This window comes from Vicia villosa, linkage group LG1 (assembly GCF_029867415.1).
Source record: "Vicia villosa cultivar HV-30 ecotype Madison, WI linkage group LG1, Vvil1.0, whole genome shotgun sequence".
In the NCBI taxonomy this organism is placed as follows: Eukaryota; Viridiplantae; Streptophyta; class Magnoliopsida; order Fabales; family Fabaceae; genus Vicia; species Vicia villosa.
In genome coordinates, this window is record NC_081180.1 from 89,275,349 (window position 1) to 89,295,583 (window position 20,235).

General features: G+C 31.3%; 2 protein-coding genes across 2 annotated transcripts; one reads left to right on the forward strand and one right to left on the reverse strand.

The window, feature by feature from the left end:
* The first annotated feature begins 308 nt into the window (after positions 1-308).
* Positions 309-1,535, forward strand: LOC131648863 (uncharacterized). Its single transcript, XM_058918593.1, has one exon. It carries the CDS (start codon positions 309-311, stop codon positions 1,533-1,535), a length of 1,227 nt encoding a protein of 408 aa, XP_058774576.1.
* A 14,385-nt stretch (positions 1,536-15,920) lies between these two features.
* Positions 15,921-19,754, reverse strand: LOC131643484 (homocysteine S-methyltransferase 3-like). Its single transcript, XM_058913712.1, has 6 exons — positions 19,536-19,754; positions 17,427-17,483; positions 17,105-17,331; positions 16,653-16,986; positions 16,478-16,549; positions 15,921-16,172 (listed from the first exon to the last, which is right to left on the reverse strand). Exons 1-6 carry the CDS (start codon positions 19,689-19,691, stop codon positions 16,014-16,016), a joined length of 1,005 nt encoding a protein of 334 aa, XP_058769695.1. The 5' UTR covers positions 19,692-19,754; the 3' UTR covers positions 15,921-16,013.
* Positions 19,755-20,235: the final 481 nt, after the last annotated feature.

Below are 20,235 nucleotides of genomic sequence, written 5' to 3' on the forward strand. Positions count from 1 at the left end.
ATAAAATTATTTAATTATTATTTTATTTGAATTAGTTTAAAATAAATAAATATTTATTTGTGTGTTATTTAATTTCAATCACATATGATTTAATTTATTTTTATTTGATTAAATATATTAAGGATTTTTATTTTTTTATTTTTATTTTTAAATTTGTGTATTATTTGAAATTAATAAATATTTATTTGTGTGTTATTTGAAATAAGTAAATGTTTTTTATAAATTATTAAGTTAAGTATTCATCATTAAGAATATTAACAATAGAAGTTGATTTGTTTAGAGAGTTAAGTATTCAGAAGGCCTACGATATGGTAGACTGGAATTCCCTTGAATGTATCCTAGAAGAGATTGGGCTGCCAAGGAAATTTACTAGCTGGATCATGAAAATGGTAACTATTGTCAGTTACAGGTTCAATGTAAATGGTGAGTACTCAGATTTGCTTCAGGCTATGAGGGGGATTAGGCAAGGTGACCCAATCTCCCCTTTACTGTTTGTAATTCTGATGGAATATAGGAATAGAACAATGGTTAAAATGCAAAAGAACAAGGATTTTAAGCACCACAACAAATGTAAAAAACTGGCCATCACTCACTTGTATTTTGCAGATGATGTCCTTCTTTTCAGACGAGGAGATGTTAAATCTATGGAGAGGATGTTTGAGGCATTTAAATGCTTTTCTGGTTCAACAGGTCTGATAGTGAATCATAATAAATGCATGATCTTCTGTGGTGGTATGGATAATGATGTAGATGTGACAATCCAGGATTCGACAGAATTTGCTATTGGTCAATTGCCTATTAGATACTCGGATGTTCCCTTGTTAAGCAAGAAATTGAATATGAATCATTACCTCCCTATGGTGGAAAGAATTACTAGTCGTATAAGGCATTGGACTGCAAAACTTCTAAGTAGAGCTGGTAGAATCCAGTTAGTGAACATCATTACCACAGCCATTGCTCAATATTGGATGAACTGTCTCCCGCTGCCCAAGTTTGTTATTCACAAAATTGATGCTTTGTGCAGGTCTTTTGTATGGACTGGAAAATCTGAGGTGAGCCGTAAGAGCCTTGTGGCATGGAAGAAGACTTGCAGCCCCATTCAACAAGGAGGACTGAACATGATCAACCTGGAAATTTGGAATTCTATCACTTTGTTGAAATGTTTATGGAACCTGTGCAAGAAGATGGATAATATGTGGGTGAAATGGGTGCACGCATATTACTTAAAAGGTAAAACGGTGCAAGCTGTTAGTATTCCAAATTCTTGCTCGTGGATTTTGAAGACCATAATCAAGAAGAGGTCTCTTATACCTATAATCCAGCAGCAATGGGAAGCCATGATAACAAAGAATCGATTTGTGATGAAGGATCTCTACCTGCAGCTTATTGATGATCAAAGTAGAGTGGATTGGAGAAATCTTATGAGAAACAATTATGCTAGACCTAGAGCATTAATTACCCTTTGGTTCGGATGTCATAGAAGATTAGCTACAAAGGATAGGTTGGTCAAAATGGGAATGATTCAGAACTTGTAGTGTGTGCTTTGTAGTAATGCTATTGAAACTCACGATCACTTGTTTTTTAGTGTAGAATTACTATGGATCTGTGGACTGGTGTTTTACAATGGCTGGGGATTCAGCACAAACCACTAGCTTGGAAAGATGAATTACAATGGATTGTTAGAAATTCAAAAGGAAAAGGATGGAGACATGTGCTTCTTAAAATGGCACTGGCTGAAACTCTTTACTCTGTGTGTAAATATCGAAATGAAGTGGTGTTCCAACATAGAAGCAATAGAAATATCATAGTGAATACTATAATTGATACGATAGTGTATAGAGGCTGGATGAGGCCAAAGTATAGAACACACATAGCAAATCTTATGATGTAAGTGTGTTTTAGGTGTTAGTTTTTGTTTGTTACTTTGGTGGGATGGATCGTTTGCGATCGCCTTGTAGTGTTAACTGTTTTTTGGTATATAAAATTATCTTTTATCCCAAAAAAAAAAAATATATTAACAATAGAAATTGTTTTGTCTAGTTGGAAAGTGATTATTATTTAACGGATTTAGGTTAGAGACTCCATTATTATAAATTTTTTCATTTTTGTTTTAAATTTATAATTACTTAATATTATTAAAAACTATGGGAATTATTTGTCATGAATGTATATTGGCATAGTGGTAAAGACTTAAGAAGTTGTTTAAATGTCTTGGGTTCGATACCTTATAAGAAACAATTTTGGCTTTTTTAATTTTATTAGATTTAAAATTTAAAATTAATTTTGTATTTAAAACATGAAAAATTAAAAAATAAAACCAAACACGGCAGTCCAATCACGGTTTAATAATAACAGTTAAATTTTATATGAGATTAAATCGGGTCCTTTTTTTAGGGACTAATTTAAGTTGTGTAATTTTTGTGAGGGACTAAAATAGATCTTCACCCATAAATATATTAAATATAATTCTTTTTCGTGTAAATTAATTTCAGCAAAAATAAATTTATAAAATTAATATACTCAAACAATAATTGTCACTTCATAACTAATTGGATGAACTCTAACTAAAACATTGTTTTCATAGTACTGTATATGTATTTCTATTAAAAAATTTGATTTTCCTATTTGGACGGTGGCGGGACATGAATACCACAATCAATTCTAAATCGGTTTGAGTTGGATTTGAGTTTTATTTTTCCATCCACGTTTAAGTTTGTGGTAGGGAACGAAGATTATTTGCGGATTCGTGTTTGAAATTAGGGAGAGTAATAATTATTGCCATAGTTATATTATAGATAAATAGAATCTTTATTTATTTTGGCACTTGCACAAAGCCTCCAAATATTTGAGACGACTGAGTATATATTTTGACCAATTTTAAAGGGTTATATTAGCAGCTTCATAAATAAGCTCTGTTAACAAGTGTCACAACCCTAAAACATGATTAAAAAAAGTGAGGATACATGCACTCCTTTATTGGATCATTATGAAGAGCATTTGTATTGGATCAAGAACAACACACAAATACAAGAGATACTATATTCATTCAAAACCTTAAAGTAATAACAGTATGAGTAATCTCACTTATAAAGTGTTTAGCCTTCACTTTTTTAAATAATACGTAAGTTTCAAAATCACATTTGTACGCATCATTCTTCAATTAGCAACATGTATATATAATAATTTTATTATTTATTTTTAAAATTAAAAGCTGTCTAAAAGACAATTATAATGAAGAAGAGTATTAAGTGTTCGGTATCATGGAAGCACTGAAATTTTGATCAAATAAAGCACAAGTATGGGGTCAAGGATAACAAGGCTCCCCACCACTGACTTTGAATTTAGATAAAGGTCTAATCAAATTAAAAGAAGTAATTGTTTTAAAAGAAATGTTATTTTCTAAGATTAGTCTTATTAGTTTCACATTCATATTGTGTATCAAATAGTAATTACTAAGATTTTGACTATGTAACTTTCAATAAAAAAAAACTCACATTTTCAAGTGGTCAGGTTACTACTAAAATATTTTTTTTTGAAAAAAGTTGCACAAATATATCATCTTAATATATAAAAGAAAAACAAAACAAAAAATTGTTGTATTTAGATGAGGGTTAAAAGTAAAAAACTATTATGATACATAGTGATTTTATAAAATTATAAAATGTAATTTTTGTTAAAATACTATAACCTTATTATTTTGGCCAGATTATACACCTATTATTCCCAATCTAATTCATATGATCAATTTACTAAGATTTTGTTTGAAAGTTTGAAGGGGGTTTTGAAGAATAGAAGATTGAGCAAAAATAAATAAAAGAATTTAAATAGGGAGGATTTTGGAGAATTTATTTCTTTTAATTTGGAAGATAAAAAAATTATATTGAAGAAGAGTTTTGAAGAGTTATAGACTAATTGTTTAAATATAACTTTTATTGTTATGATATTTTAAAAATTAAAAATACATTAGTGATAAGTACTATTTTATATATAAAAAATTCAAAAATATTAAATATTTTTTAATATATTTTTAAAAAATCATTTTCTAAAACTCTTCATTTCTCTTCCTTCCAAACTCTAAAACAAAGTTTAAATGTCGTATTCACTAATGACTTATGAACCTTCATTTTCGGTCACTGTATAATAGCATGACTTGATTTTCATCTCGAATGTTAATTCACATCTAAGGATCCTCCGCACTCTACGCCAAATTAATAAAAAACAATTCTATTCATTTACATTATATATACTTCACTTTGAATTATGCTCGTGTATTCTTTTAAATACACTTGCAAAGTTTTATTTCATTTGATTTCACTACCAAATACCTCGATTATTTAGTCAATTTCGCATTTTATTCAAACACATTCTTAATATTTTTTTAAAGCAAGCAGTTGGATTGGTTGAGACACAAGCCAAATGAAAGCATTTTGGAACACTTTTTTGCCTTGTGAATTTCTCTTAGGCATAAGTAATGAGTAGCATTTCATTCTAATCAATTCAACATTATCTAATCAGCATATATTGAAGGAAATCCTTCTTAACAGTATTGTAGAAAAATTAGTTAGAGGATTTCCATATTCTTCTACTTTTGCTTTATGTGAGAATTTTATAACGTGGTTAGGTTAGGTCTATGCATCGTTGAATGTGGGCTTTATGGAATGATTCATGAGACAACAAGTGAGAAAGAGGGGTCCATTAAATTTTCCAAATAAACTCAAGAACCGTTGCCACAACAATAGAAAGAATTAGGCCATATTAGGTAATTGGTCCTACATTTTAGAATATGCTAAGTCTTCGTCTCATTTTCTTCCACCTAGGTTATATGATAGACTAGAGATTAGACAACCTAGAAGACGCAACAACATCTTCATCAAACAATGTTTTTGGATTCAATGAGGTTATGATGATTATAAGGTATATTCGGTTCTATTCGTTGTGTCATTCAAAGGAAAAGAGATAGCCAAAGTTAGTGATATGTTGGTTTTGATTTTAGTTGAAAAAGAACTCAAGGAATATCTGTTTGTTTCTTGCTTTTGCTTTATGTCTCCTAGATATCCACCTTATAAAATACGAAATATCAACATATGTTGTTGGTAGGGACGAATCTAGGGAGGAGGTGTGAGTTTATTTTTGGCTTCTCTCCTTAAGCTATCATTATGTTATATATTTAATTTAATGACATATACTCTCAATGTAACAAAATATAGAATTGACTTTTTTGAATTATATATATATATATATATATATATATATATATATATATATATATATATATATATATATATATATATATATATATATATATATATATATATGAGTTTGCTAAAATACACCCACTTATTTTTATAAAGGTGTATTTTAATAAGTTTTAACTAAAAAATAGTTAAATGTACCCTAAGATGCATGATGTTAAAATGGACATTCATATAATCAAGTGGGTCTACGTTAGCAAACCATATATATATATATATATATATATATGGCATATCATATGAGAATGCCTTCTTTATATGAGAATGTGAGAATGAATCTGAACCATTGAATTTTAAAATAAATGGTGGAGATTATGTGTGAATATTTTTTCTCTCTCCTCCATCATTAAAATAAAAGATTGAAGAGAGATAAAAAAAATTCACACATACACTAGTGGAAAAAACACTTTTTAAGTCGGTTAAGAATGACTTTTTAAGACGGTTCCGAACCTGACCTAAGAATTGCCGACATAAGATGTTTTGACTTTTTAAAATATAATGGTTCAGATTCATTCTCACATTCTCATATGATATGTCCTCTCTCTCTCTCTCTCTCTCTCTATATATATATATATATATATATATATATATATATATATATATATATATATATATATATATATCGCGGGTGTTGAATATTCCTCAATGTTTTAAGTAATTCAACTTTTTAAATTCAATTTTTATTGATAGTTTTGTTAATTATTATTGTTTTTCATTTTAAAAACTGGCCACTAAACAAATTATTGGATCGAGTAGCGAACTATGTCACTCTCTTTAAGACGTCTTACAGCACTTCTCAAAATAATGCAAGATAAACAATCAACTACGATGTCTCCAAGATAAGATAAGATTGTTCTATACTATATAATTACTACTTGCTCGATAGATGATTGGTCTAGAAATACACCATCTAATGGCACAAAAGGCCAATCGAAGATGGTATGAATATCAGTTGTAGTATCTGGTGAATAAGGAGGGAAAAATGGTGAGTTGAATGGATCCAACTTATATGTAGCCATTTGAATTCTCCGTCAACATGAAACGTGGAAGGCAAGGCGGTTTGCTCCACAATTAGGGTTACCGTTAAGGGACATCAACTTAATAATTAAATTAAATTAAATTAAATTAATTTATTTTATTCATTTTGGGTACCCAAAAAATGGATCATCCAAGCCTGACTCGGTCCAAATCGAGTTGAGCCTACTAGCCAGATAGTAGAGCCGACAAACGCGCGTATGATGGTTTTTAGTGGTGTGTCCCCGCTCTTTCAAAAAATTTGTACCTCTTAGGGCACACTCCAAGAGGCCAACCTACCATATATAACTACTACTAAAGTGTCGTATCTCTCCAATGTGAGACTTTAAGAACTTTTTTCAAATTCACCTCTTCACACACTAGCTCATGTTTGTGCTTTATTATTTCTTACCAACAATTCCTTCTAATTTCCAACTAATCCTTTTATTTCCATCACCCCCCCCCCCCCCCCCCCGAATTTATAAAATAGACTTCTAATTTAGAAGTAACGTCAAACATTTTTAAGATTGTGCATAAATAAAGATGTCTATGACTTGAACCTTTGCATAGTAATTAGGACTGCAATTTAACAAGAGTGGCTTATTATCTTGAAATTTGTCTCAGACATCAAACATACACATAACATTTTCTTAGGGTGTATTTTAAAAGCCTGTGCTTTAAAGACCCTACACGTCTATCTCAATTTTATGAAGTCTCTAGGAATTCTACCTTAAAAATCCATAGGAACCGACTAAGGTCCACAATCACACATGTTAGTCGATCAACAGTAATCACGTAACTAGGAACTTTACTCCACTACTACAAAATAGACTTTTCGCAACACCCTATTACAACGACCTTCGTATTAACCGTGATAATAATTGTAAAAACAAGATTGGTTCTACATGTGACCTTGAGTTTTGATGATAACTTTACATGGTATCTTAGAGAATAATTATGTACTCTAATGGTTTCTGTATAGTGTGTAGCTTTTTCTTAACAAGTTCTGACTCTGGTAAGAAAGCGTGTGACGTCATTAGATTGTGAACTCAACACTCTGGAAGAATACCTTTGGTGTGTTACAAAGTTAAGTCAAGATTCTAGAATGCTTCTTATGCAACTGTTCTAAGGAACGTTTGTACAAGAGCTTCTGATCGTGGATTTGCGAGGAAGCTTTGGAGGCCTTCTAAAGCTTTGCTTCAGTTGGCCCAATTTCTTAAGATGCTGAAGACAAGGTTCTGCTGAACGAGTTCTGAAGATCTGAAGACATTAATTCTGAGGACCAAGTGCTGAAGACTTCGAAAACAAGGTTCTGCTAAAGAGGTTCTTAAGACTCTAAAGACTTAGGTTAAGAAGATTCAAGTTCTGATCCTTCTACAACATGATTCAATCAACATACATCAGAAGTCTCTAAAGAAATAGCAGATAAAGATCAAGATTGGCTTGCGTAACATGGTGAGTATAAAAGAACAAAATACATTGTGATCTCTACTCTAATAGAGTGGCGTAACCACAGTCCCTTTTGTACTTTTTGTCTACCATTCTCACCATGATCGTTGCGGATAAAACAGCTAGTTTTATATTTCCTATTCTACCCTTCAACAGGTCTATTTCTCATATATAAAAGGAGAACTTGGAGAAATTTGAAATCAACGAATCAATTCTACAAAACTACGCTAAAGCGCTGCACATACTCTTTTGAGATATTCTTTGCATAGTTTTTTATTTTTAGAAAGGAGCTTTTGTTTATATCTTGCTATCAACACTTTTGTGTTGTTGTACTTAAACATTGTGTAATCTTCTTGCTCGAAGCATCTATGTATACACATCTTTGTAATCAACGGTTATTGGTAAGTTCCTTGAGAGACTAGGTTCAGTTAGGATTCTCAAGAAGACTTTGCTTACGGTCATAGTAAATTGGTAATAAGGATCGACTGACTTGTTAGGGTTGACTACAAGGTTGATCAGACTTATTGTGGTTGTCTGCAGATTGACAATAAAGATCAATGTACTTGTTGGGGTTGTCAACAAGGCTGATAAAATTTATTGTGGTTGTTTGTGGCTTGATAATAAGGATCAACATACTTGTTAGGCTTGTCAAAAAGGTTGATCGGGTTATTATGGTTGTCTGTAATCGGTTAATTATAGTGGATTAAGTCCTTGTGGATACGGCAAATCACCTTGCGGGATAGACTTGACTAACTTAGTTAATAGTGAATCAAGATAAAAATAATTGTGTTGATTTATTTTTATTCACTTGTTAGCGTTGTGTTTGAGTTACGAAAATATGATATTTGGTGCAACCCAATTTAAACTCCCCCCTTTCTTGTGTTTCTCGCACCTTCAATAACTATTTTTTGGGCGTTTTTTTTTTATTTACTAATAGATATTTTACTACGGTCATAGTTAACAACCATAGCAAAATGTACCTGGAGAGAAAGGATTTGAATCCCAGCACCAACAATTTTCCATTTATTTTAACAAAATGGGTTTGACCTTGTATATCACCATGGTTATTATAGTCAACTGTCGTGTAAAGTGAAATCATTTCATCACGGTTCATATTATCAACCGTGGTGAAAGGTGTTACATATTTTTATATAAGCTAAATTATCTCTCGCTTCAGTACATAACAACAGTCTTTCTCAAAAGAAAAATCTAAAATCTCTTTCACTCGTCTCTCTGAAAACAAAACTCTAACATCTATGTCATTTGTCTCTCACATATGGAAACGCCAAACTTAAGCAGCAAACTCGTCTTCTTCGAAGGGTTACCTTTGCTGCATCAAATCTTAGAAAATGACTACCTTATAGGTTCGTCTTCCCAATAGTTTATGGTTCAAAATCTTTTAATGTATTAATATTTATGTTTCAATAGCTTGTTTCATAATGTTTGAACTTTCTGCTTATCAGCTTCATCCTCCTTTCATTTTGGATGTCATTATGAGACATGTATGTTTCTGAAACATTTTATGACTTGATATGTTGTAGTTGTTATTAATAAAAAAATTATGTTGTATGTAGTTTATGCTATGTTTTGATGATTTTGTTATTTTTATTCATAGATGTTTGTTGTATCTCATATGTTGTTTAAGGTTTGTTGTTGATGAATGTTGTTGTTAATGTTCATTTAAAAGATGTGTTTATTATATCTTATGTGATTTAAGTGTTTTACCAACACGTTACCTAATATATAAATTTTCGAATTGCATTAGAAAATTATAATAAGATAGATATATTTATATTAGAAAACAAGTTACACGTTCAATTCTAGACAAGAATTCTTCAGCCCATTATCTGCATGTCACTCTTTAATCGTTAGAATTTGGTTTAACGCTTCTAGTTCTTCAACCGCCGCTTCCTTCACCTCTAATTTTGGTAGCAAACTAAATAATATGTTGTAAAATGAACTAGAGGTGAAGGAATGGGAGGTTGAAGAACTAGGAGCATTAAACCAAGTTTTAACCGTTAAAGAGAAAAATGAGGATAAGGAGCTAAAGAATTCTTGTTTAGCATTGAAAATGTAACTTGTTCTACTAATATAACTTAATTTTTCATATGATGTTCTAGATCAGATTGAAAGGCTATATGTTTATCGAGCATTAGCAAAAAAAGCATTTCACATTATTTGTAATAAACTCAGTGTATATATCACAATGATTGTTTAGAACAATCATTGTTAAATGTTATGCATTAAAGAATATTACAACGGATGTTAGAAGTAAACGTTGTGATAGGTAGCACTCTACATATATTATAATCATAGTCGCATGACTGTGGGGGAAAGTATCATACATACAACCACCTTTTGCCTCACAACGGTTGGTCAGGCGTTGTGGTATCCCTTTTCCAACCGTTGTGAAATGGCTTTTACGTAGTATTGCTCAATCATATTATATATCTCTTTAAGAGTTTGTATTATCTATCCCCATATCGCTTCATGATTCATACTTCTCTTTATTTATACGAGCATGATCATCTCATATTGGTCATAAGTTATTACTATCCATTATATTTTCCAAGTTGTCACATTAAATACTTACCTGAATGTCTTTGATATATCTTCAATTTGGTTTCTTGTTCTCCAATGTTTTTTTGGATGTTTCTGATGTATTTTACGGAGTTGTTACATTCAATGCTCTCCTGAATGTCTCTGATGTATCTTCATATTGTTTCCTATTCCTCAGTGAAGTCGTCATTCAATGCTTTCCTAAATGTCTCTGAAGTATCTTCTGATTCAGTCTCATTTCACATCCTATTCTTTTCTGGATGTTTCTTATGCATTTTCTAGAGTGTGGTTCCTTTTTGCATCCAATACTTTTCTAGATGTCTCTAATATCTTTCCAGGGTTTGTCCCCTTTATTCTGAGTTTTGCTGGATATTGTTTGTCATTATGTCGCATCTCCATAACATATCTTGCTTTTTCTCAGCAAGTCCATTCACCTTACCTCATCTTTTAAAATTTTCATTACAAGTCATTTCCATAATCTCCACATAGCCTATTTCTCATATTATGTCAAAGGAAAAAAGAGTCCATAAACTCATTCATAGCATAGCATTGCATGAAGGGACAAAAATTGACTACTTAATATTTAACTATCTTCCACTGCAATTATATGAAGAATGACCTTCTTCATATACTCAAGTCGAAGATATTTAAATAGGAGCAACTGTTATACCCCATTTTTATCCTTTACTCATTGCATACATTCATTTGATGCATAGTTTATTTTTGAAAAGTCAAAATAAAAAAAAGTCAACTATTTCATGGTGGTCCTCGTCATTTTTTTTTTCATTTTTGTCATTCATGTGCATTCTTTCATTTTAATCCAATTCATTTAAAAAAATCAAAAAAGTCAATGCAAGGTCAAAAAGTCAAAGTTAACCTCATTTTGAATCCATGGTCAATATGATTCCAATTATTGATTTCTTGGTCAACTTTTTTTTTTCATTCAATGTTCAATTTCAAGATTTTGTTTTTGGTTTTAATTCATTTTCATGTTATTTGTCAAGCCACATTTAATTCCAATTCAAGCCATTTTCAAACTATCATGTGAGACATTTCCATGTTGCTTTTCAAGCCATTTCTCATAATAATTTCTAGCCATGTTTAAGTTACTTGTTTCAAGCCAACTTTCATGCAATTCAAAGCCATCTTTATGCCAATTTTATTCAAGCTTTTAAAGCCATTTGACATGAGACCACCTCCCACTCCAAGTTCACGTTTTTCAGCAAGAGCATTTCAAATTACCAATTTCATTTGACATTAAATACATAACAACCAAAGTTGAAATTCAAATTAACACTAAAATGCAAAATCACGATTTCAACAACATTCCCATAACATTTCATTACAATTTCAAATTTCATTACAATTGCATATCAAACAAAACCATAATTTAACTTGAACTTGAATTTGATTCTAACCTCTCTTTCAAACTAAATCAATGGCCATCAAGGGATCTTCACAAGGATCACAATATTTTCACCACACAGATTCACTTCAATTCCCTCCCATCCTTACTGTTTCCCCCCTTAATTTTTCATTTTCATCACTCTTTCTCTCTCAATTCACTCATTGAAATTTCACCATCCCTTTGTTATGGGCCTAACTCCTTTTCTTTTTTCAAACCTACTAATTCCAGTACACCCCCACCCTTTTGAGTCAGCTTCGACTCTCGATTAGGCTTTGTAGATTGGCCTTCTCAATTCTATTGGCATCCCACATTTGATTTAACACCCCTTTTCTATTTCTATTTCCAATTTCTTTAGTTTCAATAATTCACAAAAATCATTTTCATTAGTAAAAATTAATTGATTAATTTTAATTTGGTTGATAAGTTTTCTAATTAAACTTAATTATTTTGATTAATCACTTGAATTAATTTTTAATTGATAATTTTTGATAATTAATTCAAATTAACTTATTTAATTGATTTAATCAATTTTAATCAGTTAGTTTTTGTTAAAATATTTGTCATTCATTTTGATTAATTCAATTGATTCAATTAAGCGACTTGGCCATTCTAAAAAATCAACTTCTTTCAAAATAAAAATGCTTGATCCAACGTCAAGCTATTTTCTGATCAAATTCAATCAAACGCAACACAAACGCTTGATCCAACTTCAAACGTCCTTTCTCTGTTCATTCAACTCTCTTCATAATTCGTTAAACACTTGATCCAACGTCAAGTTTGTTTTAATGCTTTCAAATCTTTTTCACAATAAAATCGAAAGACATGGCACCGAAGGATGCACATCCTTTTGAAACCCTAATAGTCGAGCGCTTGGTGCACACCTTGTTCAAACATTTACTAATGTTCCGCAAAGAAGAACTTTCATAAACATGAACGACAAGGGACAATTGGATGCACATCCATGTGAAACCTTGAGTAAACGAGCACTTGGTGCATACTTGCTTAAACGTTTACTTGACTCCATATAAAATCAATTTCAACACATTCAAACCTTATTTCTTTTGCCTTTCAATTCAAAATGTTTTCATAAAACGAAAGACACTTCGTCTATTCCGCGACGATGCAAACATTGCTTCCACGTGAGAATCTCAAACGTTTTCTGCTCAAATGTGATGATGGCATAAATTTGTGTTGATTTAGATTAAGTTATTGATTCTTGAAGCGACGCAAATGTTAAATTATCCATATTTTGGGCAACAATATTTTATGTTCAAATTCAACTTGAGAACATTTCGATAAAATCGACGAACCCACAAACATTTGCTTTCCATAACTACGTAGCCTTGAGTTCTCCATCGCACTTGAAGATACGTAGAAGTAGGATTTTGAAATCTTGTCAGGCACAATAATAAAAAATCCAAAAACATTTTCTTTCCTTTTTCTCGCATAATAAGTAGAAGATCGCAAGTAACATAAGTAGGGATGGAAACGGGTAGGGTCGGGAGCGAGTTCTATACTACCCAAACCTGCATCCGAAATCACCACCCGAACCCAAACCCAAAGGTTATTTGGGTGGTAAAATAACATCTGCGCCCACACCCGTTGGGTTCAGATTTTTTCACCCGAACCTGCAACAAAACACATAAAATATAACAACAACATTGAAATTTCCATCAATTTTCCTACAACTTTCCAACAACAACATTACAATTTTCCATCAATTTTACTACAAGTTTCCAACATCAACATTACAATTTTCCATCAACATTGAAATTTAAATTAAAGTCTAAAACTTTCCATCATGTTTTGTTACACTTATATATATTTAGGGGCACTAATGTAATTTTAGGTCTAAGCGGGTGTGGTTTCGGATTTCGGGTACGAGTTTCACACTACCCAAACCCGCACCCGAACCCAGTCAACTCGGGTTTTCACCTATTGACTCAGATTCGGGTCCGGGTGGGTCCTGCGGGTTTGGGTTTGTCTGCCATCCCTAAATATAAGCTAACATTCTTCTGCAAAACTAACTAAATGGTCACATTGAGTGCAACAGATGTGAGAGGTGCTAATACCTTCTCATTACATAACTGACTCCCGAACCCGTTATTGGTTGCGGCGACTATTTTTCTTTTCTTTCGTGGAATTTATCGATATGTTCGCTTTCCTTTTGGATTAAATAAAATTATGTGACGAGTGTTGTATTTCAAGCGTGCGAAACGCTTGAGTATTTTTCGCGCCTTGACAGTTATATTTCAAAATTGGAGCTTGTGCACAGCAGAAACTTGTGGAAAAATATGGGAAAGTCAGATAGAGTTGACATGTCAGGGTATAATAGGGTAGTGTTGTAAAGTCGAAAAATTGGATATAGATCAGAAATGAATATCAATGTCACAAAAAAATTGAACCTTGTGTTGTCAAATGGTTAGAAATGAACCAAAAAGTGATTTGGTTGAAAAAATAATTTTTAGACATTAAATGTCATATTTTTTACACTGAGAGACACATAGATGAGGGAAAAAATAGATTTTTCAGAACAATGAACTTTTTTATATTATAGATAAAGCATTTTAACCTTGACTCGTCAAACCTCTTGGAGTTGGATATCCTTCTACGCCCACTTCTTCCTCATAAGGCACTCAAGTCTTCACCATTATTGTCAATCTTTAAATGTTTCACCTTAGAAAATTCTTTGGGTCTCTGTTTACCTTTGGATTTGGTAAACTTCGCTAGTCTCTTCTTAAAGGTTGCTTGCGAAATCGACCAGAGAATCTAAGAACAGTGCTTTGATTTTCAAGAGTTTTTTGTGAGAAGTCCTTCGATTCTATGATGGTGTCGACACGGCGTCTGACACGTTCAAGATTTAATAGAGATATCCTCACCAAGGTATTTGGTGAAAATCAAACCAACAAAATAAACAAGGGCGTTCAACACGGCGTCCAACACGCTTGATCTGCAAGGAAAAGTTTTGTAAAAAATGCTTGGTGAACATCAAACCAACAATGAAGAAAGAAAACGTCTGGAATTCAAAGTGAATGACATAACATTAAAGTTTGCATAAAAGTAGATTGTTCAAACATACATAACCCTTGCTTGACTCATTTCGCTCTTTCGCTTGGGTACTCTGAGTGTGTTGCGTGTAGGCATTTGTAAATTGTGAACCCTTTAAACTATGTACAAAGTTCTTTATTTATAGTGCATAAAAATAACTGCTTCATGGAAGTTGTCGACTCCACGTTCTTCCATGTATCCTTCAACCCACGACTTTACGTTCTCCACTCAGTCGTTTTCCCTCCAAAATTCTCTCTTGCGTGATACAAGTTGTTTTATTTGAATCTTATGGGCTTTCACCCACGTTTTGGGCCTTTTGGCCTTTCTTAGGCCCAATAAGCAATTTTAAACTAGTTAGCTTTTAGTCGACCAAACAAGGTTCGACTTAAGATTTTTTCTTCAAAACTTATTCTTTTCCAATTCCATCTTTTGGCTGGATTTTCCATGTGGTCGAAAATCCTTGCCAACAGTATCACAGTCGTTTAAACTTCATTTAAAATAATATTACATTTCTTACCGTAAAGAAGAGCATCCTTAAAATTCTCAAAGGATCCGGATAATGAGTTTTATAAGAGTATAATATTATTCTCATATTCAATGTTGTAAAATTTTGTCAACTTCTCCACTATGAATTTGTTCTTTACCATTCTGAATGACCAGAGTTATTGTTTTAGACATAACGTGTGAGGCAAAAACTTTGTCATATACAACGATTCAAGTTTTTTTTCATATTGAAACTTTTGTCTTCTCTTTGGCGATATTTCTTATAAATTTATCTCTAAAGCACAAGATAATGACAGTCTTGTCCTTATCCGTCGTCCCAGTCTGTTTATGTAAGCGACAAGCATCGATGTCCCATCTTTCAGTGTTTTAATACACTTTTTGTGTATTAAACGTGCTTGTATCTTTATTTTCCACAACTCAAAATTATCTCTGAAAAACTTTTCAATATCCTATTTAGTTCCCATAATGTTCACTTGAAAACAAAACCCTTTTTCCTTACTGTGGGCGACAATCTTATCCTTATCAGGTTTTGTTATTATCATTGAAAAGTTTCCACAAACAAGTAGGTCAAGTAATTTATAATATAGATATTAGAGATTACTTGTCAAAGATCTCCAATTTGTATGGCTATATCTTTGTCCAAAAATTAGTGCATGTCCTATAAGAAAGTAGAATAAGCCAAGACATGACATAAAGCTAACCATTTCCTTTACATTATTGTGATCATTTGTTCCATTATTATTATACATAAGATAAACAACTTCAACATCAGTCAACACTTATATTGATTTTCCATGAGGTTTTTCAGATATTGCCTCAGCTATGCCTCTAATTGTTTTGGGAGTGGTTCTACAGCAGCCACCAAAAAGTGAAGCCCCAGCATAACGCCACTTCCCTATGTAAGGCACAAAGTCTTCCTCAGCTTCCACACTTGATTTCTGCAAACACAAAAAACACGCATCAGTCGATCTCGGCCAACTATATAAGGTCGGCCGACTCACAAGTCGTATGAAAATTTCAAAAGTCCTTAGGTTAGCCGTGATTTAACTGTAGTAAAACAATAGATATCATTGTCAAAGTTTGTCAAAGTTTAACTGTGACAAATATTTTATAAGGTTCTTTGTAGCCACAGTCTAACATTGATAAATTTTTAGATCTTTTACGGTAATCTCTCTTGCACGTCTTCAAAGACGGCTCTGAATATTGATTGATTTCATGAACACAGAGAAAAACAGGAACTCACCTCCCATTGATTGTTATCAGGATTATAAGTCTCTCCACTATTGGGATACGCAAGTATTGGTTTACTTGTTACCTGATATTTAAGAATTCAAGGAACAAGTATTAAGTAATAATAGCTAAGTTGAAAATTGTTCATATTAAACAAAAATATTGATACTATATGATAAAATTCATACCTTTTTAATAGATGAAATCAAACCATGAATAAATCTAGGAGCAGTACAGTTAACTCCAACCGCAACAACTTGTCGACATGAATCAGCAATCGAAGCACAATCTAAAATAGAATCGCCACTAGCCACATTGTTTTCATCCTTGCAAGAAAAAGAAAACCATGCCGGAGTTTCTATTCCTTCTTCCTCCATAAGTTCAACATAAGCCTGTGCATCAAGCTTGTTTGGAATTGTTTCAAAAGCAATTAAATCAGCGCCCGCGTCAACGAGAATCTTTACCCTTTCCCTGTGAAAATCTTTGAGTGTCTGGACAGTGACGGAATCACCATAGTCCCCTCTGTCAAAAACAAAACAATCATAACATCTTCGTCATTAACTTCATCAAACTCAAACTCGAATGCAAATATATGTTTAAATTGATAATGAACTTTGCATGATATGTTTAATTGACTTACGTATATTCAGAACCATCGGCTAAATAGGCGCCGTAGCTTCCAACAGAAGCTGCAACTAAAATCGGCCGACTTCCATATCTTTCATCTCTGATGAAATCAAATGAATCTTTCGTGCACCTATCGTTATAAATATCGCGCGCCTCGATTGCGAGCTCCACACTTCTTCTAAGGAGAGTTTCACCTTCTTCCTTGGAGAATCCTTTAGCTTCAAAACCTTGAATTGTAGCCTGAAAATAATTATTACGATTATTTGCATGTAAATTAATGATGGCTACTAAATCATATTATAATTAAAGATATATAGTTTAGATGAATTATTTACCTGATAAGAAGATGTTAATATTATGTTTGCTCCTGCATCAAGGTAATCAAGGTGAACCTGTTACACTTTAAGTTAATTAATTAGATATTGGTAATCAAGAAAATTATTACAAATTTATCTTGTACATTATTTAATGGGGGCAACTTTAACCAATCACATGATTCCATTTCATTTAACATATTTAATTATTTATTAAAATACTATAAATGTTGGTTGTTTTCAAAACATTTTACAAAAGAGGTAACATTACCCAACTTTTTGAGTTGGGTAGATAAGAATTCACCTTATTTAATTCTCTATTATAAATAAAATGATTTATTGAATAATTGATGCATCTGAATTATAGTTCAAGAAATTTAAAAATTAAAATTTTGGTTATATTAAAAAAAGGATGGAGTAGATATGCAATTCCTTTTCTTGTATAAGTACCAAACAAACATTGCTTGTATAAGGAGTTCCGTTTGCTTTAAGTTGTTTTCCTAGTCAATAAATAAGTGCAAATTTAGTTGCATACATCCAAATACGTCAATCTCATCTAAAGATAAGTTTTTCCTTTTTCATTTCAAAAAGTATGTTAAAGTTTAAGGAATTGTTTGAAATAATAATATAATATTAAATAATTATAGGTTTATACTAAAAAATTAAATAGTTAAAGGTTGAATACAATTAATTAAATAATTCGTCGGTCGCAAGAGGATACCAAAAATTTCAAATAAAAAAAATAATGTTAAATAATTAAAAGTTTATACTAAAAAATTAAATAATTAAAGGTTGGGTACAATTAAGAGTGAGAATAAATAAGGTCGATCAAAATTTAAACAGAAATTGAATATAATATTGGTAATAAAAATTAAAATAAAATTCAATTTGATAATATAATAAATCATTAATATATTTAAATAAATATTATATTACTTATTTAAATATATAAAATAATTAATGTATTTGGACAATATATAGATCAGATAAATTTGTTATTTAATAAATTTAAAAAATAATTTTTATATTTTTAAATAAAAAATGAGAAAATATGTTTTTAACATATATCATAGTGGATCCACAACCCTGTCCATAAGTGTATAAAATAAATTCGATATTTTGAAGTTAGTAAGATTCAAAATACAAAATATATAAAGTTGTATTTGCATTTTTTAAAGTTCAATCCCTATCAAAAATATGTTAAAAATATGTTATGCTAAATAGAACCTAGATTCTCTTTACCAACAAATCATAAAAGATTTTTGAAAATATTGGATTTAATTTAAACTTAAACCTTGAATCCTAACTCATCAGTATTCTCAATGACATATCACATATCCAACGAAAATTCAAAGTTATGTCACGAGGCACCATTGGGAAGAGCCAGAAAGACATTACTCTTAGCTCCAAAGTCCATGAGCTACTGACACCTGGCCAACATCAAGTGCCACGTGTACTTTTGTTTTTTACTTGAATTATGTCTCTTTTTTCAATTTGAACCTAACTAAGACAAATCACAAAGTTGTGTTTGTGTTGTCCGTTCTCATTTCACAACGTAATACTCCCTCCGTCCCATAATATATGTCATAGTTGGTCATTTCACACACATTAAAAAAATGTAATAAATGAAAGAGAGAGAATAGTGTTTTTACAAAACTATCCCTGTTTATTATTGGTGTATTTGAATGATCATAAATGTAAAGTGAGAGAATAATAAATTAAGACTATTAATTAGAGGGATGGAAGATAAAAATTAAAATTGCATTGGAAACTTAAAGCGACACTTATTTTGGGACAAATAATTTTATCAAATGCAACACTTATTTTGGGACGGAGGGAGTACTATATTTTGCTACCTGAACCTAATATTTTTGTTCCTAAAAACCTATTAGTGGAAGAACTTAAATAATTTTTATTCTTAGTCATATGTATAATACAAAGATTAAAACATTTTAAGTCATGATAAACGATAATATTTTTTTGTTAAGAAAAACTAATATAGTCAAAGTAGATACTCTAACTCGTTAAGACAACTTAGTTGATAGATATATAAAAATACTAGATGCAGAGGCACGAGTTCGATCTCAATCCATAACCGGAAAAATAAGAAGTAAAGAAAAAAAGATATACCCTTCGAACGAGGTGAGGAGAAGTGAAGAGGCATTTGGCACTCCAAAGTGGATCATTGAGGTCTACTCCATGGCGTTCAAGCTCAGTTGCAAAACCACCGTCTATCACGGCGGCGCCACCACACTTGTTCAGAAAATCTCTCATTCCTAACTCCATCACGGGACCCTCTCAGACAACCTTGTTTGTTTCGCCTAATGTTTTGTTGTGCTATTCTGCCATCATGCTGTATTAACGTATTTATAGCATTGATTCTATGTCGTGTCGTGAACATGGGATTTCGTGAACTTACCATTTTGACCCTACAATGCTGCTATTTGATTTTTCGTCGTTTAAGAAACTAACTTTATATGTATCTAATACTATCTAATATTCATCCAAATTCCAGCCTGATTCATCTTTGTTTGTGTTTATATTTTAAAGGAAACAAAAAAAGTACATATTAAATTAATATATAAAAATTATATATAAGAGGTTTACAACTTAAATAAGTTATTAAAATAAAAATACTCATTAAGAAAATATTTGGTCAAATAGTTAAATTTCAATAAAGAATATGAATCTACCCTTAAATCTATAACATATTCTAAAATGTTTTTTTAATAAATCAACTATTAAAAAAAGTAAAAGCAAATCATAAATATATATATAAAAAATTAATTTTATAAAATAAAAATACATTTTTAAATATATATTAATTTAT

Bases quoted from the DNA above. Each gene is read 5' to 3' on its own strand.
- LOC131643484 (XM_058913712.1), bottom strand. From the start codon at position 19,691: ATGGAGTTAGGAATGAGAGATTTTCTGAACAAGTGTGGTGGCGCCGCC. The intron at 17,332-17,426 runs GTAAATAATTCA...AATTATTTTCAG, and splicing joins TATTAACATCTTCTTATCAG to GCTACAATTCAAGGTTTTGA. The intron at 16,173-16,477 runs GTGAGTTCCTGT...TTGTGTTTGCAG, and splicing joins CTGATAACAATCAATGGGAG to AAATCAAGTGTGGAAGCTGA.
- LOC131648863 (XM_058918593.1), top strand. From the start codon at position 309: ATGGTAGACTGGAATTCCCTTGAATGTATCCTAGAAGAGATTGGGCTG.